The sequence below is a fragment of the Hibiscus syriacus genome, unplaced genomic scaffold, assembly GCF_006381635.1.
Source record: "Hibiscus syriacus cultivar Baekdansim isolate YM2019G1 unplaced genomic scaffold, ASM638163v2 tig00111671_pilon, whole genome shotgun sequence".
Taxonomy (NCBI): Eukaryota; Viridiplantae; Streptophyta; class Magnoliopsida; order Malvales; family Malvaceae; genus Hibiscus; species Hibiscus syriacus.
In genome coordinates this window covers 1,686,769-1,710,279 of record NW_024063152.1, presented here as the reverse complement: position 1 = coordinate 1,710,279, position 23,511 = coordinate 1,686,769, and the positions used below count along the sequence as shown (strand labels likewise).

Genomic DNA, 23,511 nt, shown 5'->3' with positions numbered 1-23,511 from the left:
TATTCGAATGACAATTCAAGTTCATAGCATTCCTGATTTGAGCAATCCGGTGTTGATGTATTCTCGGTTTCTCTTTCACCACATTCATTCTCCAAGTAATATGGATAGAACACGCGACGCGGAAAATAACCAAGAAAAAGGTGGTCATTTTTTATGGGCTGATTATGTTCTTTCCCTAATCCAATGCCAATGTCATCAAGATTTATTCGAGGTTCTTCCCAATGGATACCATATTGACATAAGATTTGCTCAAGCTCCGAAGAATCACCACCGGCAAAAATGCAGCAGAAAGCAACTCCCATCCATTGACTATCATTCCGAATATTGAGAGGCAGTGGCATCTTTATTGAAGACTCGACTCTTTGATGGCTGAACCATTCCGGGATTTCACTTCCAGGCATAATAACAGCGAACCTTTCTCTTGAATTTGCAAATGCCTGCAAAATAAAACACCTTTTCGCTGGTAACTAAAAACACAAATTCTTAAGTACGAGATTTTGTTGAGCAAAAAAGAGAGATTGAACAACCTTGAGATGTTTTTTCAGCAATGTGTTATAGTTTAGAGAATTAGAAAAGATATAAGAAGAAGAAATTAGAATTGAGAGATTTCAGAAAAAGTATACGTTCTTCATTACTTTCCAATTCCTCCTTTCAGCCATTGTTTTATTTAGTTACAGGGCTATAATTGTAATCTGAATTGTGCCAGCTGTCAGTACTATATAACAGCTATAACTAATTAATATTCTCTTCTCTCATCAGGTCCTGGGCCATCAAACTTGGGCTCCTTCCTCTCTTGCTGGACTGCACGCAGACGATCCAACTCAATATTGCTCCAGCGTGTAATCTGCTCCCCATCAGGTAATTACCTCGTTCCTTCTTCTTTTACTTTTAATCCCTAAATCCCCAATTTCAAATCCCTCTCTTCCTTCGATCCCCAATTCTCCTTCATCAAACCCTAACCCTTGACCTCCTCTTCTCTCAATTCCTTCGTTATTTCCACGCTCTTCTCCTCCTACTGTAACAATACCCGCCGCTGGAATCGATCCTTGACCCCAAGGATCAAAGCCTGGAAATTGTCCTCGCAAAACAGTATAATCTTCCCATGTATCATTGTTCTCATCAAGGTTCGTCCATCGCACCAACAACTGTGTAACAGGTTTGTTTTGTCTGTTGATAATCCTTTTGCCCATCACTTTATAAGGTTCGATTCTAATCTGTCCTTCTTCGTCCATTGCAGGAGGAGTCGTTGAAGAGACTGCTGAGGGCCCGATGTGTTTTTTTAACAGACTGACATGAAAAACTGGATGTAGACGTGATGATTCAGGTAATTCCAATCTATATGCAACTTCTCCAATTTTTTCAATAATTTTGTAAGGGCCATAAAATTTCGCTGCCAACTTTAAATTTTTTCGCAGGGCCAAGGAAGTCTGTCGATATGGTTGCAGCTTCAGGTAAACTGTCTCCCCGACTGTAAAAACTCTTTCTGTCCTGTTTTTGTCTGCTTTTTGTTTCATCCTGTTGCTAGCATTCTCCAATTGTAGCTTTACTAACTGTCTAATGTCTTCTCTGCTTCTCATTAAATCATGAACTGACTGTATATGTGAATCTGTCTGCCACACCATAGTAGGAGGCTTGTAACCATACAATGCCTGAAAAGGTGTTATTTTTAGGGCAGTGTGGTAGGTAGTATTATACCACCACTCTGCATGAGGCAACCACTTAGCCCATTGCTTAGGTTGAAAAAAACATAAACCCCTTAAATATTGCTCCAAACATTGATTGACCCTTTCTGTCTGACCATCAGTCTCAGGATGGTAAGCTGTGCTGAACAATGTAGTGGTTCCAAGCTGCTTCATTAGTTCTCTCCAAAAGAGACTAGTGAATGTCTTATCTCTATCTGAAATAGCTAATTTAGGTTGACCATGTAACTTGTAAACATTATCAAGATAGAGTTTAGCCACCTCCACAACAGTATAGGGATGAGACAATGCCATAAAATGACTGTATTTTGTAAATTTATCCACCACAACCAATATACAGTTCTTTCTCAAAGAAGTAGGTAAGCCATCAATAAAATCCATAGTAACCACCTCCCAAGCTTGGTTAGGAATAGGAAGAGGCTGTAGCAGTCCCGGTTTAGATATATGCTCAACTTTAGTTTGTTGACAAACTGTACAACATCTTATATAATTAACCACCATTGCCTTCAGCCTAGGCCAATAAAAATAGGATCTAATCCTTTGATATGTAGCTTGAGTCCCAGAATGACCTCCATGAGGAGAATCATGTAAAACTTGAAGAATTTGGAGCCTAAGAGACCCATTAGATCCAATGTAAACTCTGCCTCTAAATCTTAGGATCCCTTTTGAAAATGACCAATTAGGAGCAGTAGTCGGTGTTACAGATAATAATCTGATCCAATCAGCAGCCAAACTGTCATCCTTATAGCTAGTTTCAACTTCATGTACCCAACTAGGAATAAGCAAAGTGATTCCCATGGCCAAACATTTACCAGTATCTTCCCATTGCCTTGATAAAGCATCTGCAACAGTATTAGATTTACCCTTTCTGTAGTGAATAGTATAGTCCAACCCCAATAATTTAGTCAACCCTTTCTTTTGAATTGTAGTGGTCAGTTTCTGCTCCAATAAATACTTCAGTGGCTCATGATCAGTTTTAATAATAAAAGGCTTACTTTCTAAGTAATGCCTCCATTTAGAAACTGCTAGTAAAATAGCAAGATACTCCCTTTCATAGATAGAGAGGGCAACATGTCTAGGACTTAGGGCCTTACTAAGATAAGCAATAGGTCTGCCCTCTTGAGATAACACAGCCCCAATTCCTCCTGAGCTAGCATCTGTTTCCAAACAGAAACTTTTACTGAAATCAGGTAAAGCCAAAACTGGAGCCACACACATAGCTTGTTTTAACAATTCAAAAGCATTCAAAGCTGCAGTATTCCACTGAAAATTATCCTTAGTAAGCAGTTGAGTCAAAGGCTTACTAATGGACCCATAGTCTTTAATAAACCTCCTGTAATAACCAGTTAAACCCAAAAATCCACGCAAAGACTTTAAGGATTTAGGAATAGGCCAATTCCTCATAGCTTCTATCTTACTAGGATCTGTTGCTACTCCTGCTGCAGAAATAATATGTCCCAAGTATTCTACTTGGGTCTGTCCAAAAAAACACTTGGACATTTTTGCAAATAGTTGATTGACTTTCAAAATCTCCAAAACTAATTGCAAATGAGTAATATGTTCTGCCATAGAATTACTGTAGACCAATATATCATCAAAGAACACCAAAACAAATTTTCTAAGAAATGATTTAAACAAATCATTCATTAGTGCTTGAAATGTAGCAGGAGCATTAGTAAGACCAAATGGCATTACCTTGAATTCATAATACCCTTGATGAGTTCTGAATGCTGTTTTGTAAATATCCTCCTCTTTAATTCTGATTTGCCAATAGCCTGACCTTAAGTCAATCTTAGAAAAATAAACTGCTCCATATAATTCATCTAATAAGTCCTCCACCACCGGAATAGGAAACTTGTCCTTGATTGTCAGATTGTTTAATTGTCTGTAATCAACACAAAACCTCCAAGTCCCATCTTTTTTTTTTTATCAATAGGCATGGAGAAGCAAAGGGACTCTTGCTAGGTTGAATAATGGAAGATGATAACATTGTAGCAATCTGTCTTTCCACTTCATTCTTCTGGTTATGAGGAAATCTGTAGGGCCTCAAATTAACAGGACTATAACCAGATTTGAGTAAAATAGCATGATCATGAGTCCTTGTAGGAGGTAATCCGTTAGGCTCATCAAAAACCGAGCTATACCTCTTTAAAAGAGGTTTGAGAGCTGCAGGAACTGTTTTAGGAATTTCAGTCATACTCAACAAGACCACATGCCCCAAAATAGCTGCCTCAGAAGCTGTCATTTTTAATAAAGTAGCACCTGAAATCTGCTGTAACAGCAGTGAAGGTTGTTGTCCCTGTATAATAATATTTTCACCTTGATGCTGAAAACTCATTGTCATTTTATTGAAGTCCATCAGAATTGGACTAAATAACTTCATCCAATCAACCCCTAAAACCATATCACTGCCTCCCAATTTAAGGAGTCGAAAGTCATGTATAAAAGAGTGCCCTTGCATCTGCCATTCTACCTTGTTGCATCTAGCTGAACTATAGAGTTGTTGGCCATTAGCTACTGTTATAGCTAAAGGATAGGGAGTTAGAACCTGAAATCCAGCATCAGCCCATTCTGGTGTCAAAAAGCTATGTGTACTTCCACTGTCAATCAAAATATTCAAAGGTTTGCCTTGTATTGTTCCTTGAATCCTCAAAGTATTATGACTAATACACCCCGTAATAGCATTCATAGATATCTCTAAGTTTTCCTCTTCTTGTAGTAACTGCTGGTCTGAATCAATAAGAACAGATTCTGTAGGAATAGGATTTTCCTCTTCAATCATCATATTGAGATTTCTTGTTTTACATTGATGGCCTGGCTGAAATTTGTCTCCACACTTAAAACAAAGGTTGTTTTGTCTTCTGTACTCAATAAGATTCTGTTTAGTGTTTGGCACTGCTGTAGGTTTTGTATTTACTGGCAATGAAACTGATTTAGAAACAGTAATGGGTTTGGGTAGGGTGGGAATTTAAAAGAAGGCCTCAACCTTCTGTTCTCAAACTCCACAGACAATTCATAGAGCTTGGCTTGCTTACATGCTTCAATTAAATTCCTAGGATCCAAGGCTTTGACCCTATGCTTAATATCATCCCTGAGTCCACTAATAAAAAGTGACACAAAAAACTCCTCAGTTAAAGTAGGATTTTGCAACAACATATGAGGTTGTAACTCCTCAAATTTCTCTTGATATTCCTCCACAGACCCTTTCTGAGTCAATTTAGTGAATTCCTCAACAATATCAGAAAAATTTCTGTCACTGAATCTGTGGCAGAGATCTGCTTCAAATTCATGCCAAGTAACATGGTGCTTTTGCATGATATACCCATCAAACCAAATTTCTGCTTTTCCAGTGAGATACATAGTAGCCACTTCTACCCTTTGATCTACAGAAACATTGCATAAGGAAAAATACTTGAGGCACTTCTGCAGCCACCCCCTAGGATTTACCCCTTCAAAAAATGGCAACTCTATTTTGGGTCTATGCCACATAGTCCCTGAGCTGTTAAACGAACCCCCTGCTCCCTTGTTTTCAGTTTCCAAACCCAGCATAACAGGTCTATTATTACTGTTTTCACCCATTTGGTTCTCAATTCTAGAACTGTTCTTAGGGGCAAACATCAGGTTTATCCTTCAAAATCCCAGGTTCATCAGTTTTATAAGAGAATCTGGATTTATCCTTAACTACAGTCACCAAAACAGGATTTTTTTCCCCATTTTTAGAGCTGTTAGGAGTGTATACCTGATCCCCTGCAGCTTGCTCTTGTTCACCATTTCTGCCCGTTAATATCTTCAGTATATCTTCCACATAGCCATGATTCGTGGCCATCCTTGCCTCCAATGCCGTAATCCTGTTTTCTTGAGTCTCCCACCACTTAGGTGGATTGGTCGCATCTTGACCTTGTTTCACCAAAGCAGCAAGGTCTGCAATCTGTTTCTGAATCCCAGCTAAATCCGATTCTGTCATAGCTTGGTTCTTCTTTGGCATGCCCTCAAAACTGTTTTGCCAGAATCGTAGCTCTGATTACCAATTGTTATAGTTTAGAGAATTAGAAAAGATATAAGAAGAAGAAATTAGAATTGAGAGATTTCAGAAAAAGTATACGTTCTTCATTACTTTCCAATTCCTCCTTTCAGCCATTGTTTTATTTAGTTACAGGGCTATAATTGTAATCTGAATTGTGCCAGCTGTCAGTACTATATAACAGCTATAACTAATTAATATTCTCTTCTCTCATCAGGTCCTGGGCCATCAAACTTGGGCTCCTTCCTCTCTTGCTGGACTGCACGCAGACGATCCAACTCAATATTGCTCCAGCGTGTAATCTGCTCCCCATCAGGTAATTACCTCGTTCCTTCTTCTTTTACTTTTAATCCCTAAATCCCCAATTTCAAATCCCTCTCTTCCTTCGATCCCCAATTCTCCTTCATCAAACCCTAACCCTTGACCTCCTCTTCTCTCAATTCCTTCGTTATTTCCACGCTCTTCTCCTCCTACTGTAACACAATGTTAATGCATTGATATTCTCAGCCAATCTGTAGCAGTTGGGAGCTATAATATTCCAATCCCATGAATTGCATACTTTGGATGGATTAGCAATTAGTTCCAGAGAAGCACAATCAGCTATGCTCACATATTCTACACTTGTTGGAAGCTCAGGCAACGATTTCAGCCCCCGGCAATTCATCAATGCCAGTTTATTAAGATTGGAAAGTCGAGTAAGAGAATCAGGTAGGCTGATGAAATTGTTACCACTGAGATTGAGCATTACCAAAGAGGATAGACAAGAAATATCAGTAGGAATATCTCCTTCACAAAGATTGCAGTCGCTTAGTTTCAGCTTTGTCAATGAACTCAAACCCGACAACGAAGGCAACATCAGAGCCATTGAATTCGTCTTTCCTCGTTGGATTTTTTTTGAAGAGAGAAGGCAGATTTTTTCGAAACTTAGATGAAGATCCCTTGCGGCCGTTGAAAGACAAAACTTTAAGATTTTTAAGTCGAAAAATGCAGGAAGGTGGTTTTGTTATAGCCGTTTCACTCAAGTCAAGCTTTTCCAAAAACTCTGCTAGCTGCAAACTCTCTGGCAAAAATCCAACTCTATAACATCCGGAAAGATCAAGAGTTTTTAGACAATCCATTTTGCAATCAATCTCTGGAAACCACAGAAGATTTGAGCAACCCGAAAGAATGAATGTTTGAAGAGATTCCATTCCAATTTTGGTTGGAAGATTCCTAAGACTTTTGCAGCCTCTCAAATTCAAATTTTGAAGCCTCTTAAGCTCTGCTACGGATGGATGAACATCAACTATTTTTGTACAACCTTCCAGGATCAGAACTTCAAGATCTGGGGCCATTGTGAAGTCCGGAGTCTTGATCAGGTTCGGGGAGCCTCTGAGGTTTAACACTTTCAGTTTGTACAAGGGCTGTTGAAAACAATAATAAATTAGAGAGAAAAGAGAAAACATAAGAAAGCTCGTTCTTGTTATTTTTGTCTCTATCATAATCAAATTTTAATTATTCATCCTAAAAATAGAATTAATTCTTACTCTGGTTCCCTTCCATAGTTGTTCAATGCAACTGTATTGTAAGAGAAGTGCAACAAGGTTGTCCGGTTGAAAGCCTGAGGGCAGAGATCTTAAAGGAAATCCTTTCCAATCTAAAAGCCGTAGCTCATTAGAAAGATATTTGAGACCATCACAATTTGAGAGGCAAAGAACTTTGAGCAATCTCAATCTTTTCATCTTCGAGAAGTCATCAACACTCAAATTGAGTGTCTTGTTCGATTCCCTGATAACCATGAGAAAAACAAAAAATGAGCTTCAAACTATGCAAAAGCAAATCCAATACCTAAAAGCTATGTTGCTCCATTACTGTGTTTTCAATCATCCGTATTTGATACTTGTATCTGACGCATTAGAGTATTGTAATATGATATTTCAAGAACTCTTCGAATCCATGGAAAAACGTTAAAATCAATACCCATTTTTTCCTACCTTTGATTGTCGATGATCATGGCTTCAATCACCTCCGTGGCCTACATGTAATCAAGAACAGAGTATAAGAAGACAGAATGAATGGTTTAAACTGCATGATAAGACTTTTGACAATTTACACCTATGTTTAACATTACGATAATCTTTTGATCGGAATATAGTAAATAAATCACTTTAAACAAATTATAACATTTTCCAATGAGAGTGATTTACTGAAATTATATACTTATTCAAATCCTTATTAACTGAAATTATAACATTTTCCAATGAGAGTGATTTACTGAAATTATATACTTATTCAAATCCTTATTAACTGAAATTATAACATTTTGCGTAGGAAGACTTAGTTTTATTGAATGACTTACGGTTTTTTTTGTAAGAACATGTTGGATGTACCTTTCATCCCACAATCTGCAACGCTTTCCAGGTTCATCAATAGATTTCTCCCAAACAATTTTTCTTCCCATTTCTTGTAGCAAGTCATGCATCCACAATCTGTTGTATTCATCAACTGCCACTAGGGATTTCTTAACGAGAACATCGATTCCAATATCTGGGAAAAACTCACAACCATCCAACACTTTGGTTACAAAATCTTTCTCCTCCCCCTTGAAGAAGCATGCGATATCAAGAAATATATTCTTTTCCCTTTCTTCCAATCCATCAAAACCGATTTGAAGTCTATCAAGAATTTCTTTGTTGGAGTCTCGTTTAAGTCTTTCAATTGCACTTCTCCATTGAGTTGCATCTCTACCACACAAAAAAGAACCCAACACTTCAAGAGCTAAGGGAAGACCACCAGCGTAGCGTACAACATGCTTAGAAAGCTCAATGAAAACACCTTCTAATACTGTCTCACTATCGAAAGCTTTCAATTTAAAAAGCCTAAGTGCATCATTGGGACTCAATGTTGTAGGCTTATACACATAATCGGCTCGATAGGATCGGAGCAGATGTTCATCTCTTGTTGTTACAATGATCCTACTGCCTGAACCGAACCAATCACGCCTTCCAACCAAGTGTTCCAAGTGTTTTCTGTTATCAACATCATCGATAACAACAAGAACCTTTTTGTGAGACAACCTATGACTGATGATTGCATTTCCTTCATCAACATCGAATATATTGAATCCTCCTTCAGACAAGGTTTGAGTAAGAAGTTGTTTCTGGAAATAAACAAGTCCCAATTTGTTTGAAACTTCTCGAACATCAGCAAGAAAGCTTTTGCCTTCAAAATGAGATGACATTTGGTCGTAAACAACTCTTGCAAGAGTGGTTTTACCGATGCCACCCATTCCACATATTCCTATAATACGGACATCATCTTCTCCAACATCGATTTTTGAATACAACTCCTCCAAACGGGAACTAATTCCAACCAACTTATCATGAACAACAGGATACGTTTGACATAATTTTGCTGATACCTTTTTAACAATATCTCCAATGAATTCAGATTCATGCCTACAATAGAAATTAAATTTAGTTTTTTTATTCATTTAAGAAATGAACAGATAAGACCATGAAATAAATGATCAAAGAGAGAAAAGAATGAATTACTTGTTATTCAAATGCCATCCTTTGATGTTAGAAACCTCAGTCAAAGCATTTCGCCATCTTTGGATCTTGTATTTATCTTCCTTGTATCTCTCTTCGTGTTTGGCAAATGCTTCTCCAACTTTATCCTTTTGTCTTCTCAAATCAGACGGATCCACATCATAGAAAATTGGAAATACTTTATGACCTTTTTCCGATTTTTGTTTAACAATCTCAGCAAGCTCCTCCAAACACCAACTTGAAAAGGCGTAGGTTTCGGAGAAAACGATTACCGAGCACCATGATTGTTGAATGGCTTTAAAGAGTTCTGGGGCAATCTCTTCGCCGGCCTCCAGCTTCGGGTCATCCCTGAAAGTGACGATTCCACTGCGTTGAAGAGCATCATAGAGATGATCTGTAAAATTTCTGCGGGTATCTTCACCTCTAAAACTCAGGAAAACATCATATTTGTGGCTGGAAATAGACGAGGAAGACGAAGGCAACGACAACATGACGAATTGTAGGAGGAAGAAAATGATGTCTCAATCTGATGTTCAATATCAATATATATATATATATATAGATGGCCTAAAACGCAGGAAGAAACTAGGAAAAGTCCAAGTAAAAGAGCAAGAATGAAGAGAAAAAGAGATCAAATTTCCAAAAACAAAGGGTTCCGAGCAATTTCTGTATAATTATTAATACCAAAGGAAGAAAGCGTGTAGTGGTGGAAATGAAGCTGTTTTCCCGGAAGAATCCAAGAAGCTGAGACTACAACTGCTTCCTTTGTTTTCTTCTATTCACTGTTGACTAGGCCTCGAATCGAGCGTAAAGTCTACAAGGTGGACTACTTTAAGAGTAAACTACACCATTCATTACAAAATTTTACTTTATTTCCTATTTTACTCACTGTAATTTCAGTTTTTTTAATTTACTCACTGAATTTTATAGATTGAAATTTTTTGATCACTCAACGATGACATAAATTATTTTATTATTTTTTCATATGAAATGTAATATTTTTATTAATATTTTAATATTATATAGTATTATAATAAAAAATAAAATTTAAAAATATTAAATTATACACAAAACCCTAAATCAATAAATTATACTACAAATCATAAACCCTAAATTAAAATTATCACCTCACCCCCACCCTCGATGACAACACTCACCTTAGATGATGAGAACCCTTGATTGGTTTATGGTAATATTGCTAGAACCCTTGATTGCACTTCCTTTTCAAAGACGATGGAGGTTTACCATATGAAGGGACCTGGGGAGAGAAAGACAATGGAAACAATCTAGGAACTAGTTGTGTTGTAGATTAAAGACGGACACTTTACATTTTTGTCCCGGTAGTATATTCAATTTATCATTTTCATCTCTATCATATTTTCGCATTAATTTAGTCATCGAAATTGCTTAATTGTATCATTCTATATCCTACCTCTCACTTAAAACCCTAAATTCAATACCTTGAATATTTGCATTTCTTGAAGTTCTTTTCAGTCTGCAAAATATATAACAATACAAGGAAAAAAAATGAAGCAGATCTTAATATAAGTTTTCAAGTGACATCTTTAGCAACTTATACAAAAATTTATCTAAACCTACAGTGTTGATTCTTCAGAGCTTGACTTCCACATCAACCCCAGCAGGAAGGTCGAGTTGCATCAACGAATCGATCGTTTGTGCTGTTGGGTATAGAATATCGATAAGGCACTGGTGTGTCCGAATCTCAAAGTGGAACCTTGCATCTTTGTATACATGTGGGGATTTAAGGACACAATAGATCCTCTTCTTGGTCGGTGACGGCACAGGTCCCATCATCTTGGCATTGGTAGTTCGAGCGGCATCCAAAATCTGCTTGCAAGAGTCCTCGATCAAGGGTACCCAGTATGACCTAAGTTTAATTTGAATCTTCTGCTTAGGTGCTGCCTGTGAAAGGAATTGTGAATAAGAATTTCCTGTATAATCACCAGAAATCAATATAAAAATATAATGTAATTAGAGACAAGTTTCCGATCACGTCAGTCGAATCCAGCATGAGACAAAGGCAATAGAAGACACCTAGAAAGATAATAATGATTCGATAAGTCTTCTTTACCAATGATTGGTAAAGGCCAGGTACAATCTAACCATTTTTACCAAGCTCCTTTGGTGGACCAGTGCAGTCTTCTAATGACTCAAAGGAAAACCCTTGTATACCATAGAGCGCCCGTGTTTGTAAGATGCACAAATAGACTCTTCCCGCTCAAGTGGGAGAATGAGTCCTTTAACCGGAATCCGCCCCACGTTCTATCCAATTTTACTAAACCTATCGAATCCATCATCAATCCTCCAAGGTGAAGGTACGATGGTTCAGCTTCATCATTGGACTTCTAGTGATTTCCAGTCATTTGGAATCCCCTTTAACATTTTACCAAACAATACGGCCAACAGCAAGCCCGAGTAAACTACAGTTAATTGTTCCTCGAAAACATGAAGTGCTGCGGACCAGCTAAATGCCAGTCAGGCCAAGATTAACTCATTTCTAGGTAAGCATTCTAGAGATCAGCTAGATGTCATTCAAGCCAAGATTAACTCATTTATAATCCAATGCCATACTTGATTATCACCATATATGCAAAGAGAGGAGAGCAATAATAAAGTTTTAAACCTTCAGGTGCCTACTGTGGTTGGACTGTGAGCACTAACGAAAACCGGGAAAATCGCTGATAATGATTCGACCTACGTGAATAAACTTTTTACAAAGTACAACTACCATCCCAACTTGAAAGGGCAATAGTAAACTATAAAACCGGAACAAGAAGAAAAAGAACATTAAATTTTTCACCTAAGCTTCTAGCAGCCAATATCATACTTGTATTACAAGATAGCCGATGTATTTATATTATCACCAAAGGGAAAATCTCATATTATATCTAATAGTCTAAAATCCTTTTCGGCGAGTTTAACTCTAGAACTTGTTTGAGCTGCATCACAGTTTTAAACAAGTTCCATCATCTCAAATGCATACCTTATCAGCTTCTATGGTAACAGATGAAGCAGTGGGCACCTCAGAGGCTCCAACCTGCAAGACACAAACTAGGTTCAAATCATAAGAATAGGGAATCGAATGTAAAACTAAACTCACTTTTCTATGCTCGGTGTCTCAAATTCCAGTGCAACGGATTTTCTCTCACATTTCTTAGCATACAATCAATGAACTAAGTCCAAATTACAATTCTATCCTATCAGCTAAGCTCACTTGTTGGTGTTCAGGATTTCAAATTTGAGTGCAACAGTATTACGACAGGCTCATATGAACCACAGTATTAAATTGCGACAATAACTCAGTGTAACGATCGCATCTTAACGTTTTTCAATATTAACGCAACACCGCGAACCGCAATTTAGTACTATGATATGAACAAAACAGAAATGGCAGAAGTTCAACTATTTTTTTCTCTCACGTTTCTTAGCAAACAAACAAAGAATTATACAACACACCTCTAAAAACTCAACCCCATCAAGCCCAAAGGGCAAAGACTATCTTTTTTCTTTTTCAATTCCCACTATCTCTGAGCAATCAAATGCTTAAAACTAAATTCCAAAGTTCTATAAAGAAAAGGGTGAAACTTAGCAAACCTCGGGTATCTTTTGCAAATCTTCAGGGGCAGCAAAAGTCTTTGTGGTGAACTGTGAAAGTTTGAGGGAATGAGTGGGGAGCTTCAAGGGGTTGAAAGAAAGTGGTGAAGAAGTAGAAAGAAAAGTGAGCCTTGGTTTGGGTGAAGAAGGGTTTGGGATTGTTGAAGAAGGAAACAGAGTTGGAGAGATCGATGACACCGCCATTGCAGGTTTCAAGCTTTAGATGGGGAAGAAAAGAAGTAAGAGATATGAAGGTAAGAGCAGCTGAGCGTAGTTCAATTCACAAGTTCACCATTGTTATCCAAGAAGGTTTTTTCTTTTTCTTTTGGATAAATTACACATCTAGTACCTAAACTATTACTTTTGTTCTGGTTTGATACTTTTTACTTTTTTTTCAAAATCAAACCTAACATTTAGTTCATGTTTCAATTTGGTATTCCATCGTTAAAAACTTAACAATGATGTTAACGTGTCATCATAAGCATCATAAGATAATATCATATCATTATTGGAAAAAAATCACTTCAATAATTCTGCTAATTTTTTAACAACAGGTAATCAATTAAAACATAAACCACATATTAAATATGATTATAAAAATAAATAAAGTTCATATATCAAAACATAACAAAAATAATATTTTAGGTATTAAACATATAGGTTTAACTTTTTTTTTACATTTTCTTCTTCATTTATAAAGAGTCTTTCCTAGCTGGGCCTAAAGGTATGGGAGAGCCCAAAATTAAGTATAATTTAAATATTTTGATATTCGATTTAAATTAGGCATGGATATATTATTCGGACTCGATGGATTCTGACTTGATCTTAACTTATAGGATCAGATATTTTTTTGTAAAAAAGTATAGATCAAGTTTTTTTTAAAGAATAAAATCGAGTTAAATTAATGTTAGGGTTAAAAAACTTTAATTTAAGATAATAATATAATTATTCAATAATACTTTTATATTTTTTCCAAATAAATCTCTATTTTATTAAATAAAAATTATATGTATATATGTTGAGAAAATTGCATACGAGTTTTTATCTAAAAATCAAGTCAGATTTTAAATCAAGTCAGATCGAGTTCAATTTTTACCTCAAAAATTAAGTCAGATTTCAAACTGGATGGAATCTTCCTAAACTCGGATCGATCATGGGGATGAATGAAAGACTACAATACTCAGATCAAATTCGAGTCGATCAAAAACTCAATTCGATTTAACTCATGCCATTCTTAATTCAAATAATTCAAGAGGCTTACCGATATTTTTTATTTATAAATATATTTAATAATATTTTAATATTAATCTATTATTTTCATCTATAAGAACGTGGATGGAACAAACTCTTATTTGTATACAAATTATAAAAACAACTCTTTCTATTACTATAAAAATTATTATAATTTCCTAAATAATTTTCTATAAATATTATTTTTTTAAAAATATTTTCACCATTTTTCTTTATTAGTTATTTATTTAGTATTCTTTTCATAATACAGTCTGCCAGCTCATTATATCGTTCCGTTATCTCCGCCTTCTTCACAAACGGTTTTCATTAACGCCTCCGTTTCATTTCCCACTCTCCATTTTTCCGTTAATACTGACGGTCTTATCTATCTCTAAAGTTGTAAAAATATTACTCTTTCTCCGTTTCATCTCTCTCCGAACTTCCGAAGCCCTATTCTCTCTCTCTTCAATCACAAGAGAAAGTTTTTCTCTCAATAATTCATGTCGGTATGTGATCTTTTGGGGTTATTCTTATTCTTATTATTATTATCATTTAAAAGGTTTTGAATTTGTTGTCTGGTTAAATTCATTTTTTGTTTGTTTATGGATTTGAGTTTTGGATTGCCATGATTGATATCTTTTCTGGGTTTTTATTGTTTGGCGTTTTTTTATGGGTTTGAGTTTTTGTTTTGTTTTCTTTGATGAGTTTTGATGGAAGGTGGGTTTGAGCCTTTTGTTTTGTTTAATTGATGGTTTGTATACAATTTTGAGCAATTTGTGTGATAACATGATTTCTGGTGGGAAATTGTTATACTTTAAGGTGATTTCACTCGATTAGAACCTTGGAAGTTAGATATATATTGGGGAATAAAAGATGTATTAATAAATGGGTTAGTTGTTTTAATGTACCATTAATTTTGTTATGGAAATGGTTAGTCACTGAATCTTGTAAGGGGTGATAAGGTAGGATTGCCATGGAGTTCTTTTGAGGACATATCCGGAATCAAAATTTTGAAATTTGATCCCTAAGAAAATTAGCTTTTGCTGGGCGTATTCTAAGGGTTTTTGCCGTTGCTTTTGTGTTTATTTGATAGTCTAATCTGCGAAGGTTGATCATAAATGCTGTAACCTATGAATATGATCATTTTCTGAAAAGTAGACGTATGTTTCATATTGGTTTTTTGAATGTTCAATTGGCCTGCTCTAAGTTATTAGAGTTCCTTATGGGGTCTATGGCAAAGTTAATTTTTGAAGTGTCCGACTAAACTATGCATTGATTCCCATTAGTTAATATTATTTTGGCTTTTTATTTGTGTTGGTGATTCCTTTTTTTTCATGATAATTTAAGCTTTTACCGCATCTTTGTGAACGTCTCAGATTATCTGGTCATATTTTTCCGTGGTGTTTTCATCTCCACATTAACTGTGATTTATTGTATTTTTGCTAATTTGGCATGGTTTCTATCATTGTTCTACCCACCTAACAGCTCCATTCAATAAAATTCTCTGAAGTGAATTATTATTGATTATATAATAGCTTAAAACATGTATTCGCGGATCATTATGACTGATTTTCTTGGCCATACATATCCTATTTGAAAAATAGTGATCATGGAAATTTGAGATCTGGGACCAGGTTTCCTTTCTGTGAGCGATCAATAACCGGTGACTGGTTAATTGAAACTGCTCTATGTATTTAGGACCGCCATTTTACCTGACTGCTGTAATGATTATTTGATCAGAGCCGCCATTGATCTGAGCTCAGCTGAAAATTGAAATCACGTCAGTCGGCCTTCAATATTGCAAAAACATGCAAATTATGTTTTCTTTAGTTAAATGAAATTTACTTTAATTAAGTTGAAGCTGAAGTTATGCAAGAACCGTATGGTATCCTGCAGCGGTTTTTTAGGAGCTTCACTGGCATTTAGAGGCTGCATTGTGTCCAATGATATTATGCTCAATTGAATAATGCTGTGTTCTATTCTTAGTCAGAAAATTATTGGGTTTCAAGTTTAGCACGTAATAGATAAACTCTGTTCAATTCAAAGAAACTGAGAAATACCTAGAAAGTGAAAGAAATCGGTCGTACACCGTTACGCTAGTTTCCCTTGACCTCGATGGAAAACAATGAAGACTGATTTGTCATATGGTCTATTTCCCTTTACCTTTTTATTAGAGTTTGAAACCATCAAGGTAAGCATTTCGTTAGAGTAACTGTTTTGTCACCGAAGTTTGTTTACTGTATTTGGACAAATAATTCTGTGTGGCTGTGCCTGGACTTCTTTTGTTTGTACAATTGTTTGACTAGTTACGTTGTGCAATCGAATGCTAGGTTAATCTTGACAGGGGCTAGTTGTCATGTTGATGTTCGGTCTGTCTACCTACATTGGTAACGAGGATATTAACAGGGAACGTTTTGCTGTTTCTTTTATGCTCAACAGGATCAGGGTCGACCATTGCCCAAATTCGGTGAATGGGATGTCAACGATCCTGCATCGGCCGAGGGATTTACCGTGATCTTCAACAAGGCGAGGGATGAGAAGAAAACAGGCGGCAAACCCGAGTCAGTTGAAAAGGCTGACCCTCAGGGTAAACCTGAAGCCAAACCCGGCAAATCCCAGACCGTAAGTGATCTCTAACGGCTCTAGCCTGAATACGCATATGCGGCATCATTTTCGATTCTGTATCATAGATTTCTCTTTTGATGCAGTGTTGCTTCTTATAGAAAAAATGGTTTTGTTGCGTTCTCGTGCCCGATCGTAAGAGCTGGTATCTACAGGGCATGGATGAGCTTTTTTTCTGGGATTCAATTCTTGAGTGTAAAATTGTATTGTGGTGAGGGATATAAGAGCGAAGAAGACAAAAGCATGCATTACTTCTTTATAATCTTCGTGTTATACAAGTAATTGGTGTGTTTTTCACAAGATTTTTCATTTATTATCCAACAGTATTCTCAATCAAATATTTAATAGTAATATAGATGCATATGTAACTATGAAAAGGAAGACAAAACAAATTAATAAATGAAATTTGGCTAAACCCACGTGTCGGGTCATGGGAGGGATCCGAGTTAACCTACCCGACCCATTTGACCTTCTTGGTTCATTGACCTAGGACTGTAAATGAGACGAAATAGATCGTGAGCTACTCGAGATCGACTCGGTCAATACTCGAATCGAATGAACTTGAGCTCGAATTCGACTCGAATTTTTAATGAGCTTAAAATGAGCTACTTAATGCTCGACTCAAAAAACTCTCGAGCTATTCAAAAAAAATGTTATATTATTATTTTTAGATTTTTTATAGTTCATACATTCATATTATAATATATTGGTAATGGTTAATTAAAGGGAAACTTATTTATATATTTTTAAATGTAATGTAAAATTTTTGTAGGTTCAAATTTGAGTTTGAGTTCGAGCTTGAATCGAGTTCATAATTTTTTTTTTTGAGTTTGAGTCTTTTCGAGTTCGAGTCTTTTCGAGTCGAGTTTCAATATTATATTTCGAGTTTGAGCTGAATTTGATAATTTTTAGCTCGCGAGTTTTCGAGTCGAGCCTAATTTTAAACTTTTCGAATTCGAGGCGAGTTCCGCAATACCCGAGCTCGACTCGGCTCGTTTACGGTCCTACATTGACCCCTCTCCTTGAGAGGAAAAGTGGCATGTTTCACTCGATCGATGTCGTAGAGGCTTCATTCATCAGATATAATTCATCTATGGAGGGATCTTCGATGTCATCATCAATTGGTCATTTCAGTGTTAGCTCTAAATTTCTTTTAATTTGGATACACTGCTGTAAAATTAATATTTTTATTACGAGTAGACTTCTTTTTAAGATTTAATAGTTCATCTTTTCTGACTTGCATGGAGAACCGTATCACAATTTAAACGACAACGTTTTAACTACCGTCATGGGTGTATGACTTGTCTATTTAAGTTTTCATGACCAAAGGATCTCAATTATGTGTTCAGGAGGTACTTCTGATCTCAGAAGTTTGTTCACACTGTAACATTACTTGCATGCAATTATTCAATACAACATTTCCTAACTAATTTTTTTCTTATGAATTTTATAATTAAATAAAAAATAATAATACTATTAATTATATTACTTTCTATGAAATTTGTGGCTGAAGTATTTTTTTTAAGTAATATTGGGAAGTATTCATTTATTGGAAACCATAACGTCATCGTCTTGTCAATTACAGACTTAAAAGTCGGGACTATCATAAAATATTACAATGATCCAAGAGCTGTCGAATCCATCCAACTGGACAACAGACAACCAGATCATTGACGAGGGGAGTTTATTCAACTAGACGAGGGTGGAGTCCAGCCACCTCCGACCCGGAAACGCAGATTTAGGTAAGGTCTTGCTGTGTACATCAGATTATGTAAATCCAAACCATAACCTTAACTTCCTCACATTTACTTTACATAGGTTCCCCTCACAACTGTTAATTATTACAAAGCTTAATAAACAATAATAATACATATAATCTAATAATGCAACCTACAGTTTAGCACAGCTATTTATCTCTGCCTGCCTGAACCAACATGCGAATGCGAAACCCGAAAATGAACTCACACCCATTGCTTACTGAGTAATACTAGAATTTAACCTCTCCCAACGCACATCATAAACACACTTCATATATAAAACAAGTTAGAACGGCCTAACTTAACTGGCACACAACAGTAACAGTGCCCGAGCCAGTGCCCCAATTGCAAACGGAGGCCTATACAGCCAATACCTGCAATGTTCGGGAAACTGCTGCCTATGGCAGACACTAAGGCACAAGTTCCAACAGCCCTCAAGGAGGATTCATTTACCCCCCGGTCTTTGCTCGCTTCATTCCAAGGCTGTTTTGGAAGGGGGATAAAGGGCCAGACATCGGAGACCCTTCCTCACGAAGGGTACCATTCAGCATTGCTAGCTCTCGCAGCTGTTGTTTCTTATAGAAATCCTGGGATTCATCCTATTTTCCAAAAATGAAATAAAAAAGTTAAGCAAAAGCATATACGAAATATTAATATTATCACAACACAAGGAAAATTTTACTAACCGTAGGCTTCAGCAAATCTTCAAGTATTTCCCGTGCTTGCATTAGGCGAGCATCAACTATTTCAACAGGTAATTCTGCCTCAACTAGGATATGAAGAGGTTCATTCAGATGTTCATACCCAGGTTTTCCTCTCATCATTTCCTCCTTCACATATTTTAAGTCATTTAAGTTTGTTTATCCATATTTTAAGTCATGCAATATTTCTCTTTCATCAAAATTTGTTAAATATGATTGCATATTTACCAAACTTATTTAATGAGCAATAATTAATTATAATGATGAAAGAAAAAGGATCATTACCCTAGCTGGATCCTTAATACTGCCCCGCCCTCTTATAAGGACACGGCACTCCGTATTGGCCTCCACGCGCTTAAGAGAGTTGCCCCTAGGACCAAGGAGGCGGCCAACAAAATTGTACTGCAAAATTAAATTCATTTAGACACTGGAAAGGATATGTTCTAAAATCACTGTGATGGCGAGTTCATTCATACGTTGGGATATTTGTCGACAGGAATATCCACTCTGATTGTTCTCTTAACAATAAGACCGGATGAGCTACCTTGAGAATTCAGCCAGTTCTCCGTCAAAGAGGGCTGAACTAAACCTGGCATCTGTACCATAATATTCAAGGTGCTGTTAAAATAAATAAATAACATGTTAACGATTAATGCAAATATCTTCCACTGTAAGAAGATACTGTTCTGGCAGAATATAAACATATGAGTAAAATCTGAGGTTCAAGGACTATGATGTCTAAAAGCAGCAACATATGGATTTCCAGATGAATAAGGCCCCTACTGACACAGTCAACCATCAACATATTGAGATACCATCAAAGCAGCACCTATGAAATAAAAGTAAGGTAGTCTTTGCACAAATATACAACAGGAAACTGAAATAATGGAAATCACTTTCTTTTCATTTTCTCTCTCTCTTTGTGCGTGTGTGTGTTCGGGGGGGGGGGGGGAGTAAGACAGTCAGCAATAAACACAGCGTTCAGAGACTAGCCCTCTTATCCAAACTCCTAACATGCACTGCATCACACTTAATCGACATTTCAGGCTTCCATCCTAAAAGAACTGAAGCTTAACACTATATAAGACTACAACTAACTATCATCCCCGGCATGTCTGATTTTATCTTGACAATGATAGAGACCCGAGAAACAGCCTGAAACATTTTCTAAAGATAAAATTATTTTCCAGGACTTCTTCATGTTAGCCTCAGTTTTCCTGTAAAAAGAGAAAGAACAACACAAGCTAGATTCCAAATAAAGGTTAGGTTAGCATGAAATGTCGTAAAGTATTAAGTCAGCAATACCTCTAAAAGCAGTAAAATTAGATGGTAAGGAGTTAGGTTAATGGTTAGTAGTCATACTTCTGATTGAAACCGTGATAACCATCTGTTCATATCAGCTCCTCCATTTGAAATCATTCCTCCAGAAGTCAGGGTGCTAGCTTGTTCAAGCCCACTTCGACCTAAAACTGATGCATTCCCCAACAGTGTAGTTATACGCAAAATTTCTGCTCCAAAAATGTCATTTTCAAGAATAAGATGTACCAGTTAGCGTTAAGAAATCAGTTAGCAGTCACCACAAAATGGAGAGACTATACGCAATGTTAATTTAGTCAGTTGAATACCAACTGTGGCTTCATGAATTAAGTTACTCTTCCAGCTGAGAAAGAAAAGAAATGAAAGATGCAATGAAATTTTATTTTAGTTTACTTTTGAATCAATAATAAATATTTTTACATTAATTTAAAAAGAGTTATTTCACCTACTATCCCACAGAATCATGGAGGAAACAAAGAAACTGTTAGTATCGGAAATAATAGAAGACAAAAGGAAAAAGAATACAACACACACAGAGGAAACAATAAAAGAAACACTATTTAATCCCTCCCACCAAATATTAGCACATTGTTGCAAGGTGACTTTTGTACAATAAAAGATAGGGAAAACAACCAACCATCTATCGTGGTTAGAAGCTGGTAACTAATGTCCCTCACAGCTAATGTAATCCCAAGATTTCTCAATTCCTCAAAAGACCTTGGGATCGTATGATGAATACCCCGCATAGACTTCTTCCTAAGATAAATATCAGCAAAATCACGAGCTTCCCCCTCAACTCTTTCTTCATATCCATTTTCTTCCTTCACCACTGTTAGTTTGGGTCAGAAACTTTTTCTTCTCTCTTTGTTCATATTCTATTTTCTCTCTTATTTATCACTGCAGCAGCAACCTATTCTATTTCCATTCCTTCCTAAGAAATGTCTAACCATCCATTGTTACATAGAAGGCCACTGAAATTCATGTAACAATTGCCATTTTTTTTTTTACAAACTAATGTAGAACCATAGTTTCTGTTGTATCATGATTGCTATACCCAAAATAAGTTGGAAAGAGTAAGCAAGTCTACCCATAGAGGGCTAAAAATGTACTCAGTCGGACCTCAATCATAATTCCACGGCATCTTAGTCATGGTTAGTTCTATAAAATATATTGTCGTACTCATGACATGAGCCACGATTCATTCACGTGTTTTACCAAAAGAATCAATTTTGACAGGAGATTTAGTAAAAAAGCTAGTGTTAGTGGGTCTTGATTACCATTTCCAATGAGTTACATAGCGAGTTAGTATTTGGCAATTAACCATTAGCCTTAAGTTGTTTTAGAGAGGACAAGGAGGGAGGGACATAGTGTGCACGATCCTTTGATAAGAAAAAGAAGATTGCTACTTAGAGGAACTCACCCTGGTTCAACAATCTACACGTATGAGGGATCACTGACATAAATGGAGTAAGCTTGTAACGCTCTTCCAGCAACTCCGAGAGATATCTATGAAAGGGAAAACAGAAACCATCAGCCAATAATAGATTAACACATCCATCTAAACAAGGTGATGTTAAAGTGGAACAGAAACAGTCATATTTAGCTTCAATTGCAGGGATGTCAATAGTTATTTGCAAATATTAGACTAGCTTTTAAAGGATTCAGATACTATTTGAATATTCTAATCAAATTATGTGGATCACCTATTAGATGCCCAATATCTAAATCCACTTTAGCAGATAATGGATTCGGATATGGAGATCCAAATCAATTATCAGCTTTAATTTGGAAAAAAAATATTTTATAAAAAAATTCTGGACTTAGATATTTAGCAGATTCGGATTTCCATGGAAAATAAACATATTAATATTTCAAGGCAAATTTTCGGATTCAGATTTTACAGAAAATTGCAGATATTCGACCATCCCTTTCGATCAAGTGCAACTATTCCCAGATCACAACTTAAACCGCTACCCCCACACACATACAACACTGGAAATTCATACACTCCGATATTCGAACTGATCTGTTAGTAAAATTCTAAAATCAACAGCAACTCGAACCGAAAAACATAGTCCGATCAAAAACGAACGATCAAGCTCTAGATCTACGAAATTGCAGCAGAAGCGAGCTAGAAAAAACAATTTTTAACAGTAAGCTACCCAATCCAAAGAAAAATAGAAAGATCAGAGGCAAGATCACTACATTAACTGACAAACCGACGATCGCACGTAAAGAAAAGCGAGGAGAAAGACAAACAGCTTACTTCTCTTGATCGAGGAGAGCAGCGGCGGTGGCGGCGGATCGAAAGCCAGAGAGGTGGGGAGAGTGAGGGGCGGAAGGCGACGGAGAGTAGGCCATGTATCTGCCTCCGCCACCGACCGATGAAGTCATGAGTAGAAGAGAAGGATGGGTTAGGGAATGAGGCGCTGTAATAGTTGTTTTTATAGATTTTCTTTCTTATACACTGATACTAACCATAATATAGTAAATAGATTAATGTTTATATATGGACTATATATATATATATTCCTCTTTTTATATTTATATTACGAAAATGAATTAAATTCTAATTATTTATAATAAAATTTTGAAATTCCAAAGGATTATAATTTTCATTCTAATTATTTTAAATTTTATATTGATATATTATTTTTATTATTCTTCATATGTATTTTTGTGATTTATTTTATGTATTTAAATTTTATTATTGGATCGTTGCCTAAAGTCAAGATTGAATTTTTATTTAAATTTCATTTCAAATAAGAATTTCAAGTAATAAAACATGAAATTAAGTATAATAAATTAGGTCAAGTTTGAAATTTTAATTAAATTTCATATCAGATGAAAATCGAATTTTATTAAAATCATACTGGATGAATCTAAATCAACTAATTTGGCATTTGCCATCCCTGGAGGGGTGCGACAGTTTAGTTTAAGACTAATTTAAGACGGTTTTAACCTAAAATATTATAATGTTCAACCTAAAAAGTTATATAAATTTATAATATTTTCGGT

At 36.1% G+C, this 23,511-nt stretch overlaps 5 protein-coding genes across 5 annotated transcripts in view; 1 reads left to right on the top strand and 4 right to left on the bottom strand.

Annotated features, from left to right (window-relative positions):
• Positions 1–5,926: 5,926 nt before the first annotated feature.
• LOC120167177 (probable WRKY transcription factor 19) lies at positions 5,927–7,729 on the bottom strand. The gene is made up of 3 exons (XM_039176273.1): positions 7,695–7,729; positions 7,248–7,488; positions 5,927–7,124 (listed from the first exon to the last, which is right to left on the bottom strand). Exons 1-3 carry the CDS (start codon positions 7,712–7,714, stop codon positions 6,510–6,512), a joined length of 876 nt encoding a protein of 291 aa, XP_039032204.1. The 5' UTR covers positions 7,715–7,729; the 3' UTR covers positions 5,927–6,509.
• A 195-nt stretch (positions 7,730–7,924) lies between these two features.
• Positions 7,925–9,764, bottom strand: LOC120167343 (TMV resistance protein N-like). Its single transcript, XM_039176390.1, has 3 exons — positions 9,255–9,764; positions 8,060–9,158; positions 7,925–7,939 (listed from the first exon to the last, which is right to left on the bottom strand). Exons 1-3 carry the CDS (start codon positions 9,740–9,742, stop codon positions 7,925–7,927), a joined length of 1,602 nt encoding a protein of 533 aa, XP_039032321.1. The 5' UTR covers positions 9,743–9,764.
• Positions 9,765–10,699: 935 nt separating this feature from the next.
• Positions 10,700–13,171, bottom strand: LOC120167181 (30S ribosomal protein S10, chloroplastic-like). The gene is made up of 3 exons (XM_039176274.1): positions 12,867–13,171; positions 12,256–12,309; positions 10,700–11,174 (listed from the first exon to the last, which is right to left on the bottom strand). The coding sequence occupies exons 1-3, from the start codon at positions 13,068–13,070 to the stop codon at positions 10,863–10,865; spliced, it is 570 nt and encodes a 189-aa protein (XP_039032205.1). The 5' UTR covers positions 13,071–13,171; the 3' UTR covers positions 10,700–10,862.
• A 1,323-nt stretch (positions 13,172–14,494) lies between these two features.
• LOC120167182 (protein NOI4-like) lies at positions 14,495–16,980 on the top strand. The gene is made up of 3 exons (XM_039176275.1): positions 14,495–14,602; positions 16,536–16,718; positions 16,820–16,980. Exons 1-3 carry the CDS (start codon positions 14,597–14,599, stop codon positions 16,931–16,933), a joined length of 303 nt encoding a protein of 100 aa, XP_039032206.1. The 5' UTR covers positions 14,495–14,596; the 3' UTR covers positions 16,934–16,980.
• Positions 16,981–18,490: 1,510 nt separating this feature from the next.
• Positions 18,491–23,511, bottom strand: part of LOC120167176 (KH domain-containing protein At5g56140-like) — a 21,574-nt gene continuing 16,553 nt past the window's right edge. Inside the window, exons 2-8 of the mRNA XM_039176272.1 lie at positions 22,760–22,939; positions 21,914–21,999; positions 20,539–20,684; positions 19,653–19,772; positions 19,462–19,578; positions 19,162–19,305; positions 18,491–19,074 (exon numbers count right to left, since the gene is read on the bottom strand). Of these exons, the coding sequence (XP_039032203.1) occupies positions 18,925–19,074; positions 19,162–19,305; positions 19,462–19,578; positions 19,653–19,772; positions 20,539–20,684; positions 21,914–21,999; positions 22,760–22,887 (891 nt within the window). The 5' untranslated portion in view covers positions 22,888–22,939 and the 3' untranslated portion in view covers positions 18,491–18,924. The remainder of the gene's footprint in view (positions 19,075–19,161; positions 19,306–19,461; positions 19,579–19,652; positions 19,773–20,538; positions 20,685–21,913; positions 22,000–22,759; positions 22,940–23,511) is intronic.

Coding starts and splice junctions, on each gene's coding strand:
- LOC120167177 (XM_039176273.1), bottom strand. CDS start 7,714: ATGATCATCGACAATCAAAG. Junction 7,489..7,694: donor ATGATCATCGACAATCAAAG/GTAGGAAAAAAT, acceptor CATGGTTATCAG/GGAATCGAACAAGACACTCA. Junction 7,125..7,247: donor AACTATGGAAGGGAACCAGA/GTAAGAATTAAT, acceptor TGTTTTCAACAG/CCCTTGTACAAACTGAAAGT.
- LOC120167343 (XM_039176390.1), bottom strand. CDS start 9,742: ATGTTGTCGTTGCCTTCGTCTTCCTCGTCTATTTCCAGCCACAAATAT. Junction 9,159..9,254: donor GGATGGCATTTGAATAACAA/GTAATTCATTCT, acceptor TTTCTATTGTAG/GCATGAATCTGAATTCATTG.
- LOC120167181 (XM_039176274.1), bottom strand. CDS start 13,070: ATGGCGGTGTCATCGATCTCTCCAACTCTGTTTCCTTCTTCAACAATC. Junction 12,310..12,866: donor ATTTGCAAAAGATACCCGAG/GTTTGCTAAGTT, acceptor TGTGTCTTGCAG/GTTGGAGCCTCTGAGGTGCC. Junction 11,175..12,255: donor TTACCATAGAAGCTGATAAG/GTATGCATTTGA, acceptor TTCCTTTCACAG/GCAGCACCTAAGCAGAAGAT.
- LOC120167182 (XM_039176275.1), top strand. Junction 16,719..16,819: donor AACCCGGCAAATCCCAGACC/GTAAGTGATCTC, acceptor TGCTTCTTATAG/AAAAAATGGTTTTGTTGCGT.